The 23,459-nt window shown below is 42.4% G+C and overlaps 1 protein-coding gene across 1 annotated transcript in view; it reads left to right on the plus strand.

Moving 5' to 3' along the window:
- The window catches only part of LOC132390786 (leukocyte cell-derived chemotaxin 1-like), a 61,824-nt gene that overhangs the window by 26,947 nt on the left and 11,418 nt on the right, over positions 1 to 23,459 (plus strand). Inside the window, exons 5-6 of the mRNA XM_059963333.1 lie at positions 6,416 to 6,569; positions 13,612 to 13,844. Coding sequence (XP_059819316.1) covers positions 6,416 to 6,569; positions 13,612 to 13,844 — 387 coding nt within the window. The remainder of the gene's footprint in view (positions 1 to 6,415; positions 6,570 to 13,611; positions 13,845 to 23,459) is intronic.

Below are 23,459 nucleotides of genomic sequence, written 5' to 3' on the forward strand. Positions count from 1 at the left end.
GGCAGACGAACTTTTGGCTTGGATAGCTATGTGGAATTAGCATTTTATAGCCATGGCTGAGGGGGGAGGGGAACAAGATGGCAACTGAATGTTCCAGGATACAGGTGCTTCAGGTGGGATAAGGAGCGTGGAAAGACAGTTCCATTTTTGATTAAGAGAAATGTCACAACAGTAGTCAGAGAGGAAATCTCTGAAGGATCATCCAGTGAGGCTTTACAGATGGAGTTGAGAAATCAAAGGAGCAGAGCACTCATAAGTTACCAACAAATAGGGCATAGTTTTAAAGTGAGAGGGGAATGATTTATGAGGAATTTGAAGAGCAACTCTTTTAAACAAAAGTTGGTATCAACATGGAATCAGGTGCCAGAGAAAGTGGCAGAGGCAGGTACAATAACAACTTTTAAAAGATAGGTGGATAAGTACATGGATTGGAAAAGTTTGGACGGTTATGGCCAACTACTAGGAAATGGGACTAGCTTGAACTGGGCATCTTGGTTGTCATGGATCATCCCTGAAGCAGAATGTTCTGGCTTCAGCAAAGGCCTACCCTTTGTCCCCTGCTCCCATACTTCCCTGTCCGCCATGATGCCAAGCTCTTCTTCTACCTCCTCCATCTCCAAGCCTACTTACTTGTGAGGATTCTCCACCCTGCGCCGATCACCCCTTATTCCATCTCCGACACTCCTTCTCTTCTTGCACACCCTGCTTTGGTCCTCTACCCTTTTCACCTCTAATTGCTGATGAAACATCAACCCTTTCAACTTCTGCAGTCCTCTCTCCAATACACTCTGTACACTCTGCCTTTCACTATCTCTGTACCAATCTCAATCTCACCATCAAACCAACAGATAAGAAGGGTGCTGTTGTAGTCTGCTTGACTGACCTCTACATTGCTGAAGCCAGCCGGCAACCCTCAGACACCTCCTTTTACTTACTCCTTGAAGAGGACCACACTCAAAACCATCAGACCATTGTCACCTGCAACCAACCCAACCTCATCAACTCTGGAGATCACCCACCAACCTCCCTGCACTGCTCATTTCCACCTCCTAGCCAAGATCCACAAACCTGACTGCCCGAGCAGGTCAATTGTTTCTGCCTGCTCCTGTCCCGCTGAACTTATATCTACATATTTCAACTCCATTTTGACCCCTTTGGTTCAGACCCTTCCCAAATAGTACCTCTGTGACACTTCACATATTCTCAATGTCTTCAACAACTTTCAATTCCCTGACTCTGATCACCATGGATGTCCAGTCACTATACTCTTCTATCCCCCATCAAGAAAGCCTTAAAGCTCCTTTCTGTACAACAGACCTAGCCAGTCCCCCTCCACCTCCACCTTCCACTATCTGACGGAACTGGTCCTCACACTCAACAATTTCTCTTTTCACTCCTCACACCTTCTACAAACTCAAGGGGTGCCCACAGGCACCCACATGGGCCGCAGCTATGTCTGCCTTTTTTATCGGCTATAGGGAACAGTCCGTGTCACAAACCTTCACGGGTAATGCTCCCCAACTATTTCTTCGCAACATTGACAATTACATTTGTGCTGCTTCATACACCCACACTGAAGTAGTTAGTTTCATCAACCTTGCCATCAACTTCCACCTTGCCTTTAAATTCACCAGATCTATTTCTGTCACTTCTCTCCCCTTTCTTAACCACTCTTTTTTTTTTCATTTCTGGAGAGAGACTCTTTACTGATATCTTTTCTAAACCTACTAAGTCTCACAGCTGTCTCAACCATACCTCTACCCCCCCCCCCCGACATCTGTAAAAACGATACTTCCTTTTCTCAGTCCCTCCATCTCTGCCCCATCCATTCCCAGGATAAGGCTTCCCGGAACATTAGAGATGTTTTCCTTCTTCAAAGAAGAGGTTTCCTTTCCTCCACCATTAATGTTCGCCTCAGCCTTACCTCTTCCATCTCGCAGACATCTGCCCTCATGCCATCTTCCAGTCACCTTACCAGGGATAGAGTTCCTCATGCCTGTACCTACCATCCTACAAGCCTCTGGATCCAGCACATCATTCTCTGCAACTTCCACCATCTTCAATGGGATCTTACCTTGCCCCCAGTCTCTGCTTTCTGCAGGGACTGGCCCCTCCATGTTTCCTTTGTTCATTTGTCCCTCCCCACTAATCTCCCTCCTGACACTTAACCCTGAAGCAACAGAAGCACTACATCTGCCCATTCACCTCCATTCAGGGCCCCAAATAGTCCTTCACAGCGAGGCAGCACTTCAGCTGTGAGTCTGTCGGGGTAATCTGCAACATCCAGTGCCTCCTCTGTGTCTCATCAGTAAGACCCAACATAGATTTGGCAATATTTTGTCAAGCACCTTTGCTCCATCTGAAACAAGCAGGATCTCCCAGTGGCCAGCCAATGATCAGTCGTCAGTCCCCAGTCCCATTCTGACATGTCAGTCCATGGCCTCCTTTACTGCCAAGATGAGGACATCCTCAGGTTGGAGGAGCAACATCTCATATTCTGTCTGGGTGACCTCCAACCTGACAGCATTTCTCTAATTTCCAGTAATTTCTTCCCTGGCCCCTTCCTCCTTCTTCCATTCCCCATTCTGGCTCCTCTCTCCCCTCTTCTTACTTGGTGTCTGTCGTCTTTCCCTTTCTCCCATGGTCCACTCTCCTCTCCTATCAGATTCATTCTTCTTCAACCCTTTATCATCTCTCAGCTTCTCACTTCACACCCCCCCTTCCACCCATCTACCTTCCCCTTCACTTGGGTTCACCTATCACTTTCTAGCTTGTACTCCTTCCCCCCCACCCACATCTTACTTTGATATTTTCTCCCATTCTTTCCAGCTCTGATGAAGGGTCTCAGCCCAAAAAGTCAACTGTTCATTCCTTCCCACAGATGCTGCCTAGCTTGCTGAGGTCCTCCAGCATTACGAGTATTACACTGGATTTCTAGCACCTGCAGAATCTCTTGTATTATGTTGTGGACGAGGTGGGCCAAAAGGCTTGTTTTCATGCCGTATGACTCTACAATTCCATTTGAATCAGTGTTAATGTTTCTGCAGCGTCTTCAATCCAAATTGTTGACTCTGTTTTGGTCTCCACAGTTGCAGCTTGACCTGTTGTGTGTTTCCAGCAGTTTTCATTCAGCAGCAAATATAAAATCATTTATCATTGGCTTTCAGATTTTTGTACTAGACATGACATCATACAAAAACAATTATTTTTCATTGTACATATTGTGCAGATTATAAATAACATTTATCAGATCAAGATCTGTAGCAATTTCAAAGTTCAAAGTTCAATGTAAATTTCTTATCAAAGTGTGTAGATGACTCCAAAAAAGGTTCATTTTCTTGCAGGTGTACACAAAACAAAGAAATGCAGTAGAATTAATGGAAAACTACACACAAAGGCTAACTATCAATCAATGTGCAAAAGAAAAAAAATCTGTTGAAATGCATATATAGATAGATAGATAATACTGAAGACATCAGTGGTAGAGTCCTTGAAAGTGAGTCCATAGGTCGTGGAATCAGTTTAGTGTTGAAATCAGTTAAGTTATCCACAGTGGTTTAGGAGCCTGATGATAACTGTTCCTGAACCTGGTAGTGTGGGTCCTGGATGTCTTTCGCAATGTGAATAACGAGAAGAGAGCATGGCCTAGACGTTGTGTTCCTTGATGATGGATGCTGCTTACTTGCAATAGCACTCCTTATAGCTGTGATCAGTGCTGGGGAGGATTTTACCTCTGATGACTGCGCTGTATCCAACACCTTTTGTAGGCGCTTCCATTCCTGGGCATTGGTGTTTCTAGATCAGGCTGTGACGCCACCAATCAGGATACTCTACATTGTGCATCTGTAGATAACATGACAGATCTGCACAATTTTCGAAGAAAGTAGAGGCACTACCACACCTTTTCTGTAATGGCACTTACGTGCTGGTCCCAGATCAAATCTTCTGATATGATAATAATGCCAAAAATTCACAGTTACTGACCCTCTCCACCTCTGATCCCCTAACGAGGGTGAGCTCATGGACCTCTGGTCTTTTCCTCTCATAATCAATAATTAGCTCCTTGGTTTTGGTGACGCTGAGTGAGAGGTTATTGTTCAGCCAGATTTTCACTCTCTCTTCCATATACTGATTCATCAACACCTTTGATTTTGCCAACAATAGCAAACTTAATTATGGCATTGCAGCTAAGCTTAGCCTCACAGTCACAGGAGAAATAGATATAATTTGAACTATCGACTCCGGATTATTTTTAAACCAAGTGATTCCTGAAATATCAAATGGGAAATTTTACAAAGTCATCATCTGCTAAAGTGCAACTTAATGGGAATTACATGCTGACATAATAAGGAAGTGGTAGATTGCTTTAGTAAGGAATCCTCTGATCATTGGCTTTTGTAACATCTAGGATGAAGCAAGGAAAATTATTTGGAGGGACAAAAGCACAAGTAGAAGGGTCATTGCATGGTGAAGGAATAGACAGGTTGGAAAAATAATGACAGCCCAGAAATAAGCATCTGATTTCTGAGGCACAGATCTGGCCAATTAGAGGTTTTGTGACAGGAGATGGAGTTCCACTGATTCATAAACTACAATCCATTCAAAGAATCTCAGGGAAATATGATCCTGAAGATCATTTCAATTTGAGGGGAGGTGGAAGAGGTGTAGTGAATGATGGAAACAGGGGTGGGAGGATTGTGCAAAAAAGGAGAATTGATCGAGCAAGGAAATGAGGGCTGTGAGAACAAGTGGAATGAAAGAACCAAGGGAATGGTGTTGTCAAAATCACTGCGTGAGCATTTAATAAATCTGACAGAAAGTATCTGGCAATCAGCCACTGTGTTACTATCAAGCATCAGTTTTAATTAAAGTGCAAAATATATACCAGCACCTTCAAGAAAGATTAGGGAAATTCCAGCATGATAACTAAAAGCAATTTTGCTGTTATTGCAAAATGCCCTCTAAATGCTACAAGGTATTATGTAGCATATTTTTTAAATCCATCTTGATATGAGAATAGGGGAATTTATAAATTGTTTCTTTAATATTCAAGGGCCTACAGTAGTTTTTTACTATCAGTTGGTATAAGCGATTTCATAATATACTTAATAGCCATTCATTACTAAGCTGCGAGAAAAACAAAAAAGTTAATCCCTTGTGGCAGTTCTAACCTTTTGTACCTAGTCCAGGGAATGTGTACTTCAAAATGTCATTATATGAATTCTTTCGACATTTTAATTGGAGATTTTTAGTTTTAAACTGTTGGAGAGTATACACTTTCATGCCTTCCAATGAATCCTAATAATAATCCTAATATGTTTATACATAATTGATTGTATGTAGAAACATCTATGCTCATAACATGAGATCATACTGTATTAGTGAAAAGAAATCAAAAAGAAATACTGATATTTTTTGTCTTTGTTCACGTGGAATTGCCAAATAAATTGCCAACTGACATTGTACTTCTGGATACTCGAGTACAAGACCTTTAAGCGAGAGCAAGGCATATCTTTATGCCTGTCTGAGCAATGCAAGGTGCCCTTTTCACAAGATATTCCACCAAATCCTTTTCTCAGAAATGCCTAAAAGGAACACTCAGAAATCTCTCTTCTGTCAATTAGATTTTTTCTGAATTTTCCTTATCAAGAGAAGTTTTCTCTATCTACACAAGAAACGTGCACTTGTGGAGGGATGATATCTCCAATAACTTCAGCACGAGCTTGTCTCAGTGTACAACAGTAGGTTTGTCGACATTTGATGATGGATTGCAAACATCATTTTCATAAGTGAATCAATGCACTATGCACTCCTGGGCTAATGTCGCCATCTTGTGGTAATATGGTGTAATTCTAGATATTGCCAGAGGAACCATTTAAAGAGGAAAAGGATTATAAAATGCTCTAGATTGTGAAGTGTTCATCCTGGGCCATAGTCGCCTTTGTCTCCACCCAGTCTTTGTAATTGTTACTGACCTGACCTGGAAACGTCAGCTCTGCTCAGATTGAAGTGATCAAGATAACCATAGCTAGGTACCGTACAGAACAACAGGCTTTATAAAAATACTTCAGAAATGTTCCTGCTTGGGTGATACTTCTAATCGATTAGAAAATGTAGTCACAAAAAGCTCTGGAAATGTAAATACCACATTAAATTTTACTGTGATGTGAAATAATCCTGTTAAATGTTTCCTTAAATATTTACAGTAATAACAACTAAACTGGTACAACAGAGGATTTCTGTTCTGAGAACATAGAACCTTTCATCCATAAAATAACTGTTTAAAGCCTTGCAATACATTGACAGTAGAGCTCCCTTTCGTATTCCAATAACAGTGCAGAGAGTTGATAACTACATTATTTTTGAATAATTGATAACCAACTGAAATGCATTATTCACTATTCTCCAATTTAAGGAAGATGAAATCATGCCAACAAAATTTGAAGAAGAGTCCCTTATCTGGATGGCTGCAGACCAACCAATCAAAGACCATGCCTTCCTGAGCCCTAAGGTTTTGGAACTGTGCGGTGACCTCCCTATCTACTGGCTTCGTCCAACTTACACCAAAGGTAACTGTGATGGCAGTTTTACTGTTGACTGCTGCACTTCTGATTACAAAGAGTACATAGGGAATGGTGTCCAATCTAATAAAGTTTTCTTTCTTGATGAAAAGTAACAGGTCTTCTTGAAACAAATGAAAATTAATTAACATTTGAATCTATCCTAAGATACAATGTTTGATTTTGAGGTTTATGCTTTCAACCTTGAACTGATTCCCCTGGTCGCTATAAAGTTGACAGAATGGTTCGCTCAACCAAAGATCAGATCATGTGCAATTGGCAGCATGCCTTAATTTTTTACAATTAAAATTAATGTATTAAAAACTCAATAATAAATAAATTTAATGGCCAGAGTCCTTTCAATGTTTGTATTTCTTGATTTAGATTTGAGTAGTTTAACTCCATGGGTCAATGTAAGAAGACAGCACTGCTCAGGATAATACTGCATTGCATCTGTTATTAACTTTTCTCATATACAGTTAGTTATTAGCTGAGAATGAGCTTGAGCCAATTACAGTGCGTTCACACAAAACAATGGAGGAGTTCAGCAGGTCAAGCAACATCTATGGAGAGGAATAACGAGTCGATGTTTCAGGCTGCAACACCAAAACATCGACTGTTTATTCCTCCCCAGATGCTGCCTGACCTGCGGTGTTTCTCCAGCATTTTGAATTGAATTGAATTGACTTTATTACTTACATACTTCACGTACATGAGGAGTAAAAACCTTTTATGTTACGTATTCGTCTATATGTGCAATTTATAGTAATTTGTAATGAATAGTATGTATAATACGACAGTCAATATAGCGTAGAAGTACAATTGTATCAGTGTGAATTAATCAGTCTGATGGCCTGGTGGAAGAAGCTGTCCCGGAGCCTGTCAGTCCTGGTTTTTATGCTGCGGTACCGCTTCCCGGATGGTAGCAGCTGGAACAGTTTGTGGTTGGAGTGTCTTCAGAAGTAGGCCATTCAGCTCATTGAATCTGCTCCACGTTTCAATCATGGGTCGATCCAATTTTTCTAGACATCCTCACTTCCCTGCTTTCTCACCATACCCTTTGATGCCCTGGCTAATCAAGAAACTATCTATCTCTGCCTTAAATGCACCCAATGGCGGCCTCCGCAGCTGCTCGTGGCAACAAATTCCACAGATTTACCACCCTCTGACTAAAGTAATTTTGCTGCGTCCCTGTTCTAAATGGACGACCTTCAATCCTGAGGTCATGCCCTCTTGTCCTAGACTCCCCTACCATGGGAAATAATTTTACCATATCTGATCTGTTCAGACCTTTTAACATGCAGAATGTTTCAATGAGATCCCCCCTCATTCTCCTGAACTCCAGGGAATACAGCCCAAGAGCTGCCAGACTTTCCTCTGGGTCCCCAATGATCCTTTGTGCCCTTTTTACACACCTGTCTTTGTAAGTGTCCTGAATAGTGGGAAGTTCACATCTACAGATGCACTGAGCTGTCCACACCACTCTCTGCAGAGTCCTGCAATTGAGGGAAGTACAGTTTCCATACCAGGTGGTGATGCAGCCAGTCAGAATGCTCTCAAACATGCCACTGTAGAAAGACTTTAGAATTTGGGGGCCCATGCCAAACATCTTCAACCATCTGAGGTGAAAGAGATATTGTTGTGCTTTTTTCACCACACAGCCGGTATGTACAGACCACGTGAGATCTCCAGTGATGATTACGCCAAGGAACTTAAAGCTGTTCACCTTCTCAACCCCAGATCCATTTATGTCAATAGGGGTTAGCCTGTCTCCATTCCTCCTGTAGTCCATAACCAACTCCTTTGTTTTTGCAACACTGAGATAAAGGTTGTTTTCTCGACACCACCTTGTTAGGGTAATGATTATTTCTCTGTAGGCTGCCTTGTTATTATTTGAGATTAGGCCAATCAGTGTAGCCTCATCAGAAAATTTAATTAGCGGAGTGGGTGTTGACACAGTCATGGGTATACAGAGAGTAAAGGAGGGGGCTTAGGACCTGTGTTGAGGATCAGAGGGGCAGAAGTGAGGGAGCCCATTCTTACCACCTGCCAACAATCTTCCAGGAAGTCCAGGTTCCAGCTACACAAGGCAGGGTCAAGGCCAAGGTCTCTGAGCTTCTTGTCGAGCCTGAAGGGAATTATGGTGTTGAATGCTGAACTGTAGTCCAAGAACAACATTTTCACATAAGCATCTTTCTTCTCCAGGTGTGTAAGGACGGTGTGTAGAGCTGTGGTTATTGCGTCATCTGTCAATCGGTTGTGTCGGTAGGCAAATTGTGGGTGGTAGCGTGCTGCAGGTGTAGTCCTTGACCAGCCTCTTAAAGCATTTGCTTAATATTGAGGTGAGTGAGACAGGACGCCAATTGTTCAGACATGTTACCTTGGTCTTTTTAGGTACAGGGACAATGGTGGATGTTCTGAAGCAGGAGGGCTCTCCACACTGGGAGAGGGAAAGATTAAAAATGTCTGTAAACACACCTGCTAGTTGTGCTGCACACATCCTGAGTACCCACCCTGGGATGCCGTCCGGTCCTGTAGCCTTGCGACTGTCCACCTGTTGGAAACACCTGCGTTACTCAGCCTCAGAGATGACCAAGGTGCAAGTCACATCAGTGGTTCTCCTCAGGAGCTCAGTGTTGGCGACATCGATCCCAGCATAAAAAAAGATTTAGCTCATCTGGGAGAGAGCCAGCAATGGTGGCAGTACCACTGAGCTTAGCTTTGAAGTCTGCGGTGGTGTGCAGACCTTGCTGTGAGCTGCGTGTGTTGTTGGTGGAGAGTTGTGTCTGGATCTTGTCCCTGTATTGTTGTTTTACTGCCTTGATGACTTTGCGCAGATCGTAGCTGCATTTCTTGAGTTCCAGCTGATTGCCAGCAATGTCAGCTCTGTCTCACGTGATTGTTACGTTACATCTGTTTAAACGTACTATGGGTTAACAATGAAGAATCACATTCTGGAAGAATTAGAGAATTTTTATTTACAGTAATAAACAAGCACGTCTTAACCCAGCCACGTGCTGGCACATTCTAGCAATCCTGTGCATGCTCAGTGCTCTGTCCAATCATGTACTGGCACATCATTGCACATGATATCACCACAGCGATGAAAGTGCTGCTCACGTGGAACTGTTGATCCAGGGATTCTAGCTTGGGTAAACTCCGACCGATTTTTGGGGGACAATGTACCCTATGCACTTCTGGATGAAGCTTGTGACCCTTTCCATGAATTGGAGACATCCTCATCGCGGAAGACATTCCAGTTAACGTTATCAAAGCAGTCCTGTAGCATGGAGGCCGATCGGACCAACAGTGCACAGTTTTAAATACGGCCACCTCTTGTTTCAGCTTCTGCCTTTATATCAGCAGTAGCAAGATAGAGGAATGATCCAACTTTCCAAATGGTGGTGGAGAAGCGCTTTGTAAGCATTGTGGGAAGGACAGTAGCAATTGTCGAGTATGCTCTCTCCCCCGCGCTCACCTGACAAAACTTTAGTCAGTGATGCTCTATTAAAGTCTCCAGGGTGCTGATGGCCTCGTACAGTTCCTTGAGAGCCAGGTCAGTATCAGCCTGCGGTGGAATATACACCATAGTGATAATAACAGCCGTGAACTCCCTAGGCAGCCAGAGAGGTCTACACAGCAGCACAATGTACTCCAGTTCTGGGGAACAAAAGGATTTGAGGGCATGAACATGTGTGTGTTGCTCTGGATTTCCAGCATCTTCAGAATCTCTTGTGTCTATGCAATGTATTCACATCAAAATCAATAAACTCCATGACATTTCTTCAATATGTGCTCCTGTCAAATGAATCCTTACACCAATAAGTGAGCCTTACTAAGCTTATTCTTCAGGCTTGATATTTCATTCTGTTTTGTTCAGATCAGATATGTTCTTTCCAGTTATTTTTCAAGCATTGGTGGCTATTAAAACAGCCTTTGATCAAGAGATGCATCTGCTATTGGACTGTTTTTAAAGAGTTAGAAGTTCAAAGTAATGTTAATATCAACATATATATACGTCACCATAAACAACCCTGTGATTCATTTTCTTGTGGGCATACTCAATAAATCTTTAGAATAATAGCCATATTAGGAGTAAGTGAAGCTATCCCTTCAGGTTCGAGGCCCTGATGGTTGAGGGGTAATAACTGTTCCTGAACCGGATGGTGTGAGTCCTGGGGCTCTTGTGTCTTCCTCCTGATGGCAGCAGTGAGAAGAGAGCATGGTCTCTGTCTGGTTGGGTTCCCTGATGACAGATGCTGCTTTCCTGTGACAGTGCTTCATGTAGATGTGCTCAGTGGTTGGGAGGGCTTTACCCATGATGGACTGGGCTGTATCCATTCTCATAGAGTTTTTTGGCCAAGGACATTGGTGTTTTGGGACCAGGCTGTGATGCAACCAGTAAATATACTGTCCAATACACACATCTATAGAAGGTTGCCTAAGTTTTAGAAGTCATGCCAATTGCCTGCAAACTTCCAAGGAAGTAGAGGCACTGCCATGCTTTTTTTCATAATTGCATTTATGTGCTAGGTCAGGGTCCTCCAAAAAAATATCATCCAGGAACATAAAGTTGCTAACCCTCTCCATCGCTGATCCTCCAATGAGATCTGGCTTATGGATCTCTGGTTTTCCTCTCCTGAAGTCAATAATCAGTTCCATGGTATGGCTGACATTGAGTGAGAGTTATGGCACCACTCAGCCAGATTTTTAATCTCCCTCCTATATGCTGATTCATCACCACACTTGACAGCAGTGACATCAACAAACTTAAATATGGCATTGGAGCTGTGCTTAGCCACACAGTCATAAACATAAAACAGGTAGAGCAGGGGGCTAAGCACACAGCCTTGTGGTGCACCTGTGCTGATGGAGATTGTGGAGGAGATGTTGCTGCTAATTCGAGCTGACTGGGGTCTGTGAGTGAGGAAATCCAGAATCCAATTGCACAAGGAGGTATTAAGGCTTGGAGCTTATTGATTAGTTTTGAGGGAATGATGGTATTGAATGCTGAGCTGTAGTTGATAAAGAGCATCCTGAGGAATGCATCTTTGCTGTCCAGATGTTCCAGGGTTGAGTGAAGAACTAATAAGATGGCATCTGCTGTGGACCTGTTGCTTAAGTAGGCAAAGTGGAGCAGATCTAAGTCACTTCTCAGGCAGGAGTTGATGTGTTTCATCACCAACCTCTCAAAGCATTTCATCACTGTGGATGTAAGTGCTATTGGATGATAGTCATTGAGGAAGGTCACCATGTTCTCCTTCGGCAACGATATAATTGAAGCCTGCTTGCAGCAGGTGGGAACCTCAGATTGTCAAATCGAAGGGTTAAAGATCTCAGTGAACACTTCAGCCAGTTGATCAGCACAGGTCGTTAGTACTTGACCAGATATCCCATCTGGCCCGGATGTTTTTCGCATGTTCACCCTCCTGAAGGCTGCTCACACATCACTTTCAGAGACTGTAATCCTTGGGGGCTGTGGGAGTTTATGATGGTTCCCTCAAATTTTGGCGGTCAAAGTGAGCAAAGAAGGCGTTGAGCTCATCTGGAAGTGAAGCCATGTTGTCAACTATGTGGCTTGATTTAAATTTGTAAGAGGTGAATGAGGCCTACCACAACTGTCAAGCATCCTTCTTTGAATCGTTTGGTCTTTGCTAGTGAGATGGCTTTCCAGCGAATGTACCTGGGCCTCACATAAAATTCCAGGTCACCAGACCTGAATGCCTCTGGTCTGGCCCTCAGTAGATTTCAGATCTCATGATTCATCCAGGGCTTCTGATTGGGGAAGACTCTGAAAGATTATGTGGGGATGCACTCGTCTACAGCTGTTTTAATAAAGTCCCTTGCAACCATGGCATATTCACTCAGATTCCCAGATGAGTCCTTGAACATGGTCCAGTTCACTGACTCAAAGCACTCGCACAGCCGCTCCTCTGCCTCCCGCAACCAGCTCTTTGTTGCCCTGATCTCTGGAGCTTTTCTCTTTACCCTCTGCCTGTATGCAAGTAGGAGGACAGTCAAGTGATCCAATTTACTGAAATACAGCTTGGGTATGAAATGATAGGCATTTCTTATCTTATTATAACAGTGGGCCAATATCTTAGGACCTCTAGTGGACAGGTTATATGTTAATGGTAATTAGGCAGGTTTTTCTTCAAACAAACTTGGTTGAAGTCTCTGACTATGATTTGAAATGCTTCAGGATGGACATGTTTCTTTTTGGAAATGGCATCATGACAGCATCGCGAGCACTTGATTATAGTCGGCCGCTGGTGGTATGTCAACTGCAGTCAGGATCACAGGTGATAAATCCCTAGGTAAATTAAATGGATGGCATTTGACCCTTAGGTGTTCCAGTTCAGGGGGGATACAAGTTCAACAAAACTGCCACATCAGAGCAGCGTCAAGGGTTTATCATGAAACACACACTTCCCCTTTTGCCTTTTGGTTATTCATTGTGTTGTAATCAAAATCAATATCGATATCAATTGGAGACTAATTCAATATCATTTTCTTTCTTTGACATAATCTTCATTTTCCTGCACGTAATCACCAATGCCTTCCTGCCCTTTGCCCATATTCTCACTGTGGTCTTTCACCACATTCACTCCTGAAGTGAGTGGAATTTTCTGATAGGCTAAATCAAAATTTGAAAGCAATGTGTGACAGTCACAAAGCAAAAGAGATGAAAATGTAAGTTCTGGTTGACATTTATTGTCTGCACAGGGTTTTATTGAAGAATAAAAATAAGAATCCATTTTCCAGATGGACCTTCAATAGTGTGTCTATAAATTTATTGGATGAATGGAAAAAAATCCAGTCTTATATATTCTTTTGTATTTTCCTGTTGAATGAAGTGACATAAACTTTTAATCTATATATGAGCTTAATGGATTCTTCGATCTTTTTCTCATATCTGTTTCAACCATCCAACTATGCAGCAGAGAAAGTTGTCCTGAAATTCTGAAACTGATTAACAGCTGAACATTTACAACTAAGATTTATTTTGAAGCTAACCAAAGTTGCAATGTAATTTATTTTGTCTTCACAGATGGTCAAAGGAAGAGAAGATCAGTGGACCATGAGAAACCTCTGATACCTGACCCTTACTACTATGAGGTTGACTTTAACCCTGGTGCAGTGGATGATTTTGGCCAGATTGTGGGAGCTCCTGCTGAGGTTGATGTTGAAACAACAGAGGTACAAGCTCAGGATGCAAGGGCAAATGATACCATTCCAGAAGAAGGGGAACCATCTACCTTCAATGCAGAAAACCCCTATCATGTATGTACAAGTATTATTTCTCATAGGCCATGAATAGCAGTTAATTAGCTAATAGAGCTGAGATAAGGCTTGGCATCCATGCCAAGTAACTGGTGCAAAGCCTCAAAAAATATATAAATCTATTCTTTTATGTTTTGCATTGATTGTGGGCATCAGTGGCTAGTTCAGCATTTAAAGTCAGTCCCTCCTTATATACCTTTGAGAAGATGGTGCTGATAAGCTGCCTTTTTGAATCACTGCAACCCCTGTCTCACAGGGACTCCCGTGGAGCTCTTGGAGTTCCAGGTTTTTGGCACTCCAGTATTAAGAAATGGTGATAGATTTTTCAGTGTCAGTATGGTTTATGACTTGAAGAGGAAATTGAAATAGATGTCAGGATATATGGTCCTCTTGTCCTCCTACAATATACAATCTGTGATTCTTCAGAGTTTTTACCAAAGATGCCTTGGTACTCTGCCATAGTTCATCTGGTAGCAGGTCTACCCTGTGGCCATGACACTTCACTTTAAATGGTGTAACTGTTGAATGTAATGGATGGACTTTTCCCTGAATGATTCCAAAAATCTTTCTGGAACAGCACTCAACCAGACAATTAGAACATACTCTACTGCATTCTATATTAACATCTTGGAGATGATGAAAAAGCTAATAGAAATCAGGAGGGAAATTATACTGGTATTGCTTTATTATGATGATGTGTACCAGAATACAATGAAAAACTTGTGCTTTGGTAACCATCTAAACAGATGATGCCAAATAAAATTACATCAAGGTCGTACCAAAAAACAGAATGGAGAGGATCATTTTTCAGCTACAAAGACAATGCAGTACAGGTAGACAAATAAAATGCAAGGGCCACGATGAGGTAGAATGGGAGATCAAGAGTGCTTCATTTCTGAACGTTTGGAAGATTCATTTGAAGAGTGGGATAGTAGACTGATGATATGTACTGTCAGGCTTTGATATCTTCTGCCTGACATGAGAGAGGAGAAGGGATAGTGACGAGGGTGAGGAGCTCCTTGATTACGTTAGCTGCTTTCCTGAAGCAGCAGGAAGTGTAGAGAAAGTGTGTTGCCTATCTTTAGTGATTACTGTCTGTTGTTCAGGAAGACAAGAATCCAGTTGCAGAGTTGGGTGTAGAATCCTGTATCTAGGACTTTGAAGGTGAGCTTGTTTGGAATTATGGTGCTGAAGGCAGAACTATAGTCAATAAATAGGAGTCTGACATGGGTGCCTTAGTTATCAAGTCCCAGAGCAGAAGTGCAGGGCAGGAAGATGGCTCCCTGTTTCAGCGTTAGCTGAATTGCATGGGTCAATGTTGTCTGGGGGACTGGAGCTGATGTGTGCCGTGACTAGCCTCTCAAAGCACTTCATGATGGTGGATGCCAGTGCCATTGGACAGTGGTCATTAAGGCACATTATCTGATCTTTGTTTGGTACTGGGATGATAGTAGTCTCCATAAAGCAGGTGGAAACCTAAGATTAGGGTAGAGTTTGGTTAAAGATGTCTGAATGCTCCTACCAGTTGGTTCATGTAGGATCTGAAGACATGGCTGGAGGTTTCATCTGGGTGGTTGCTTTTGGTGGGTTCAAACTCAGGAAGACCAAGCTGACATCTACAACAGTAACCATGGGAACAGGTGCCATATCAGATGGTGTGATTTCACTGACCTTCCTTACAAAACACACAGGATGCATTCAGCTCATTTAGGAGGGATGTATTGTCCCCAGTGATGCCTCCTGACTTTGCTTTATAGCCTGTTATAGCTTACAAGCCTCGCCATACTTTACAAGCTTAGACTGGTGTTGCCTTTTGGCACTCCTGATTGCTTCGTGAATACAGTCAGGGTCACCTGTCTTGAACACCTCAGACCGGGATTTGATTAAGGGGTGGATCCCTCAGTTTGGTTTTCAGTTGGAGACCAATCAGATTGACCCATTTGGTACACATTTATTGGCTAAGACTGTGATGTCATTTGTCATGTTTATTTAGGTCAGTTGAACATGGACAAGTCCACCAAACCGAAGTAGTTGCGTGGGAGCTCATCTTTTCCCTCAGACCAGCACCATATGAATCTCACATTGCAGAATACCCAAATGCAAACGTACTCTTTGTAGTCACTGTACAATATTTGTGTAGCTGGTCCAGTTCGACATCTTATCCATCCCGGGATGTTCAAGATAGCAGATTTGATTGATGGTGGTGATATCATTGGATATACACAAGATATTCTGCAGATGCAACAGACACAAGATGCTGGATGAACTGAGCAAGTCAGGCAGTCTCTGTGGAGAGGAGTACACAGTCGATGTTTTGAGCCAAGGCCCTTCGTCAAGACTGATAAAAGGTCTTGGCCCAAAACGTACACTGTTTATTCCTCTCCATAGATGCTTCCAGGCCTGTTAAGTTCCAGTAGCATTTTGCAAGTGACTTTCATGTCAGAGATTCCAATTTATAGAGATTCCTGGAATAAAACAACATAAAAACAGGCCCTTTGGTCCAACTTAATGATACCAACCACAATGACTATCCAATGTAATCCGATTTGCCTGCATATGGCTCAATGTAAATCTGTAAATCTTTCCTATCTTCGTATCTGCCTGTGTCACCTCCTAAGCCAAATATTTGTGTATAAGACATGTTTCTCAGATTCCTCTTAAATATATCACCTCTTGTTTTGGACTCTCCTGTCCTTGGAAAAAGACTATGGCTAGATGCTCTATATATACACTCATTATTTTACGACATTTACAAGATCACCCTTCAATCTTCTATGTTCCAAGGACAATATTATCTAGTCTCTTATTCCAGTGCAAGCTCTCCATTCCAGAAAACATGCTGGTGAATCTTTTCTGCACTCTCTCTAGCTTAGTCACATCCTTTCTATAGTGTGGGAACTGATAAAAGGTCTTTTATCAGTTGCAACCTACACTCTAAATGTAGTCTAGCCAACGTCTTACATAGAAACATGGTGCAGGAATAGGCCATTCAGCCCTTCGAGCCTGCACCGCCATTCAGTGATCATCCAACTCAGAACCCTGTACCTGCTTTCTCTCCATACCCCCGATCCCTTTAGCCACAAGGGCCATATCTAACTTCCTCTTAAATATAGCCAATGAACTGGCCTCAACTGTTTCCTGTGGCAGAGAATTCCACAGATTCACCACCCTCTGCGTGAAGAAGTTCTTCCTCATCTCAGTCCTAAAAGGCTTCCCCTTAATCCTTAAACTGTGACCCCTCGTTCTGGACTTCCCCAACATCGGAAACAATCTTCCTGCATCTTCCTGTCCAATCCCTTTAGAATTTTATACGTTTCAATAAGATCCCCCCTCAATCTTCTAAATTCCAGTGAGTATAAGCCTAGTCGATCCAGTCTTTCTTTATATGAAAGTCCTGCCATCCCAGGAATCAATCTGGTGAACCTTCTCTGTACTTCCTCTATGGCAAGAATGTCTTTCCTCAGATTAGGGGACCAAAACTGCACACAATATTCTAGGTGCGGTCTCACCAAGGCCTTGTACAACTCCCTGCTCCTGTACTCAAATCCTTTTGCAATGAATGCCAACATACCATTTGCCTTTTTCACCACCTGCTGTACCTGCATGCCCACCTTCAATGACCGGTGTACAATGACACCCAGGTCTCGTTGCATCTCCCTTTTCCTAATCGGCCACTGTTCAGATAGTAATTTGTTTTCCTGTTCTTGCAACCAAAGTGGATAACCTCACATTTATCCACATTAAATTGCATCTGCCATGAATTTGCCCACTCACCTAACCTATCCAAGTCACCCTGCATCCTCTTATCATCCTCCTCACAGCTAACACCGCCACCCAGCTTCGTGTCATCCACAAACTTGGAGATGCTGCATTTAATTCCCTTATCTAAATCATTAACATATGTTGTAAACAACTGGGGTCCCAGCACTGAGCCTTGCGGTACTCCACTAGTCACTGCCTGTCATTCTGTAAAGGTCCTGTTTACTCCCACTCTTTGCTTCCTGTCTGCCAGCCAATTCTCTATCCACATCAATACCATACCCCCAATACCGTGTGCTTTAAGTTTGCACACAGCAAATAACAAATTGCAGGAGGAACACAATAGGTGGACCAGATTCTGTGGAGAGAAAATAATTGTCAACTTATTGGGTTAAGATCTTGCTCAGAACTAAGAGTAGAGATGGAAGGTAGCTTGTACAGAAAGAAGGTAGGAGGAGGAGGGGTGAGGAATGGTGGGCAGATGGAGCTAGTTTGGGGGAAGTGAGGATGAAGGTGGAGACAGAGGCTAATGGTGACGAGCAGGAATATAAATGCTGGTCAGGAAAGAAAGGTGATGAAGGGAACCATTTAACAGAGGGATAGAGAGTGAAAGAAACCAGATAGAGAAGAGAATCCAGTAAATAGAGACAGGTGGAACCAGGAAGGGGTGAGGGAAGAAAATTGGCAATGGTGGAGTTGCTGGAAAGGATATGGGGAGGGAAAACATATTAAGAGAACCAGAGGTGGATCAGAAGGAGAGAAAAGAGAACATAGGTCAAGGCTACCTTGAAGTTTGACCATATGGGTTTATTCTAGGTGATCCAGTTTCCTCTCACATATCAAAGGTTGGGAGGTTAACTGGCCACTGTAAATTACCCCGAGTGTGAGAGTTATAGAGTCTGAGGAGAGGTGGGGAATAAAGTGGCTCTAGTAAAGGATTAGTGTAAATGAGTGGTTGATAATTGGCATAAACTTGGTGCTGTACGGCACAGTGCAAAATCACTGTAATTTTGACAATAAGTGTTCTGAACTTACAAAGTATAATTTGAGAAAACCCTCGTGACCTTTTCCAAAAGAGTGGTTGCACTCAATAATGGAACTGTCATCTAATCTATGAAATGCCATTATAAGTTAGCATCAAAAGTTTACAAATGAGAAAAAAAAGACTGAAACCACAGTGAAGCGTGACCAAGGACCAAACAGAAGATGCAAGGTAACAGCTTCCCTGATAAACTAAAGCATATCATTAGCAAATTCCCACAAGGCATTAAAAGAGTAAAAGAAGACAAATAGTTTGTAGACAGTTCAAACATACAGATGGTTAAAGGTGGAAATAATGTAAATACTCCCTTTCTCCTGCCCTCCTTCCCACAGAATCAGTATTGACTCAGGTGAATGAAGAATATTGGAAGTGGAATTGAAGAGTGCAATTAGCTTTCCCTTGCTCAAATCTGGGCAAAAAGCAGTCAAAGCTTAGATCAGCACAACCCAGAACGTTATTGAAAAGTGTATAAAAATAAGTAATGGCACAAGTAAAATAAGAACAAATTCTATATGTAATACAGCAAGATATGATCTATGTGTAAATGGCTACAAACTGTTATTCTCTAATTTGAACTCCGATTTCTACACATTGCATAGTTTTAGCTCTTAACTCTGTCCTTCAACATATATTTTCATTCAACTTTCACTGTACAACTGACCAACCTTGTATGTGATTCCTTTTTGTTAATTTTAAATATTCCTAAAGCTTTAACCCTGTATGTGTCTGGACAGAATTCATCTTGGTGATCACATATATCCTGAGCTACTCTTCATGACAATCTGAGTGGAAATTTTTCCCTTTCAACTTTACCATCTTCATTGTGTCTATCTGACCTAGAACCATGAATCGAGTCACAAGGTCACAGGGTCACAGAGGCAGAGGGTCACAAGGACACAGAGTCACTGGGTCAGAGTCACTGGCTCACAGAGTTATAGAGTCATAGGGTCACAGGATCACCAGGTCACAGTCACAAAGTCACAGGGTCACATGGCAACAGAGTCACAGAGTCATAGGGTTACAGGGTCACCGGGTTATAGAGGCATAGTCACAGGGTCACAGAGTCACAGGTTCACTGGGTGATAGGGTCATTGAGTCACAGGGTCACATGGTCACAGAGTCACTGGCTCACAGAATCACAGGGTCACAGGGTTACAGTCATACAGTCATGAGGTCACATGGTCACAGAGTAACAGGGTCACATGGTCAGGTCATAGTGACCTGGAGCTACAGGGTCTCAGAGTCCCAGGGTCACAGTGTCACTGGGCCACAGAGTCACAGATTCACAAAGTAACATGATCATGAATTCACCGTGTCATGGAGGGTCACAGGGTCAAAGAGTCACAGGATCACAGGGTCATGGAGTCACAGGTTCTCAAGGTTACTGGTTCACAGAATCACAGAGCATTGAGTCACAGCGTCAGAGTGTCACAGGGTCACAGAATCAGAGTCACTGGGTCGCAAGTGTCACAGGGTCATGGGTCACACAGTCACAGTGTCACAGAGTCACAGGGTCAAAAAGTCAGAGTGTCACAAGATGACAGACATAGAGTGATAGGGTCACAGTGTCACAGAGTCTCTGCGTCACACAGCACCAAAACTGGTCCTTTACCCTGACTGGTCCATTCTGACCAAGAAACTCATTTAAGCTACTTCTATTTGCCAACATTTAACCTGTGTAATTCTAAATTTTTTCTACCCATCGAACCTGTTCAATTTCCAGTCGTTAATGTTGGTGTACTCACCTTAAACACTTCCTCTGTTAGCTCATTCTTTATCCTGACCACACTCTGGTTTTTGCACCTCAGGTTCCTATCCAATCTCTCCCCCTCACCTTAAGCCTGAGCCCTCTAGTTCTTGATTCCCCAGTTTCCGGAAAACATCTGTGTGTATTCACCCTATCTCTGTTTTTCATAATTTTGTATACCCCTATCCTATCACTCCTCATTCTCCCGCACTCTGAAGAAGAATGTGCTCACCCTCGCTCCACAGCTCAGTCCCTCGAATTGCAGCAACTTCCTTGTGTATGTTCTCTGGACACATTCCAGATTAATGGCATATTTCCTCTCAAAGGGTGACCAAACCTGGACAGATATTCCAAATGGTCAGCTTCTGTAGTCCATACCCTGAGTGATGAAGGGATCTTGCCAGAAGACATCTTCTCCATCCTGTGGGTTTACACACTTTTATCTACTTGTCCTTCTGGGTCCCTCTCTTCAATGACAGTCATACAATCCTAGTTTGTCTTCCCAAAATGCACTCTTGTCTGAATTAAATTCCACTATAGAAATTTTTGATGTTCAATCATTAGCACAACAATGATGGTTCAATGGAGAAAAATGTTTGAGCTTATATGCATCCCAAAGTGTTTTTGCCAGATAATATTCCGGTAGTTATAATCTCAAACAACTGTTGGAGGCAACAGAACACTTACTTTGGCATTGCCTTGTACATATTACCTCTGGTGACATTCCCACATTACAAGGATCTAGAAGACAAATTTGTGTTTGTATGAACAAATGCTTCAAGGCATCCTTCTAGATTACAGCCTGTTTGAAACATTCATCGCTGACACTAGGTTCCCTACAGAGTTCTCAGATGAAAGTTTTCAGCCAGTCTTAATTCACCACAAATTACACATTCATTCTGGGGAATTTTTTGACTCCAGGGATTAATAGAGACATTATAGAAAATATATTTATTAATTAAACTCTCCACAGGAGAACTGTTAAGATCAGGATTTCTAATCAGCCATCATTTGTCTGGGCTCCAATGTATCTGCTCAGCCTTGGTCAGTTGAGGAAATGGGTATTTAAAGATCAAGAGCTGACACAAACTCTTGGTCTACTGGGCACCGGTGATGTCTGATGTTCTGTGAGCTTCTGCAGGCATCCCAAACCACTGTAAGTGCACCACCAACATTTTCTCTGCAAAATCCTCAATTGTGAAGGGCTGCCAAGAAAAGCGAAGGTTCCTTTCCATTAGAAAATACAGGCAAAGTTGACAAATGTAAAACACAGAATTTGAAATTAATAAACTTCTTATGCAGGAATGATAAACAATGTCAATGTCCTCTCTCAGGCCAACAACCTTGGCTTTAAGGACTGGGTGCACTCAGCTGGTGATGTCATTTCATATTCCTACATTGTAGGAATTTTCCTACAATTTTCCTTTCCTCTCTCTCTCTTTATCCTCCTACTACTACCATTCATGAGCCACCGTCTCACAATTCCACCCTTGCTCACCTGGCACAAACTGTCCAACCTCTTACACCTCCCCTCAGGCAACCAGTCACCTTGGACTCTTTTCTCAATATTCCTCTCCTCTTTATGCTAGCCATCCCACCTTTTGCACTTAGTCCTGATGCAGTGCTTTGACCCAATGGTCAACAGTCCATTTCCCCCTCATGGAAACTGCTGGACCAGCTGATTTCCTCTGGCAGATTGTTTGTTGTGACACCATGTGCACATCTAACACTGGTCACCCAAAGCAGACACCCCAGTCTGACCTATGCCATAGGAGAAGATGACCAGGGAACTGAGAAAATCATTCAAGGAATTGCTGCAAGTTTCCTTGAAGACATGCAGCATCCCCCATGACTACTTTGAAAATTGGGCCAAGGTGATGTTGAGAACCTCAAGGCAATAAATTGAGAGTACAGAGAAATCCTGTGTAGATAATGGAAGGGCCATACAATCAAACAAACTACCCGGCCACCAAATGGGCCGTCTGTTGAAGAGTCACAAAACCGAGTCATTTTCAATGCTAAGGGACTGCTAAGAAAGGAGAAAGCTTCCTTCTAATAGGAACTATTTAGAAAAAACAGGCTCAGTTGGAAAATGTAGGGTTAAATGATTGAACCTCTTTGCTGTCCATCTCTTCAAAGAGGCTGTTGAGTAATATGCATCTTTCTTCCAGACCAAGCCCCAGTAACTAAAACTGGCCGAGAACTTTTCATGTGGTAAGAAATATTAAATTACAAAGCAGAGAAACAGGTTGTGGAGTAAAAAGAGGCTCAAAAATGTACTCTTTAAACATTCTGCTGAGGAGCAAGGATTGATTTTAACACAAACAGATCATACAGATATTGCCAAGATCAATTGCAAAGGATATCTGTTGTGCTCACATTTACACTTGCAAAAACATTTGAAAATCTATCCATTCTTTAAACTCGCACAATATCAGTAAACTGATAATTAAGATCATACATTTCAAAGGTGATTTCAACAGCTATAACCATCAAAATGCTACTGGGTCTACCAACCTCTGAAGCAAAATAGATTAAAGAAATAGATTTTGTAATTGAACCAGGCTCTATCATTTCAAATAATGGCACTGAGACTGTTATTAGCATCTTATGAGCATGCTCACAAATAACTTGATTCTGTTAAGAGAATTGTTAGTTTTACAGTGTCCATCTTACTGCATTAGAGATATTTAAGTACCAACAAGTAGTTCAGTGGCACAGTGGGTTTGATTTAGCACAAAATCAATTGATCTCTGTGGATTTACAGCTTACAGCTCTTTAGAAGTTTGCATAGATTCAGCGTGCCATTAAAACATTGGAGAGTATCATAACTGATTTCATCAACTCTAATCCCAGAAATGGAAAAGGCTACAGACCTTGATGGAAACAGGCAAAGCCTTCCCCACCATTGAGTACACTTACATGGAATGCTGCTTCAAGAAAGCAGCACCAGCCATCAAAACTCCCCGCCACAAACAAGAGAAAATCTGCAGATGTTGGAAATCCAAGCAAAACACACAAAATGCTGAAGGAGCTCAGCAGGCCATGAAGCCTGGCTCAGTCTCAG

Source organism: Hypanus sabinus, chromosome 3, assembly GCF_030144855.1.
Source record: "Hypanus sabinus isolate sHypSab1 chromosome 3, sHypSab1.hap1, whole genome shotgun sequence".
NCBI lineage: Eukaryota > Metazoa > Chordata > Chondrichthyes > Myliobatiformes > Dasyatidae > Hypanus > Hypanus sabinus.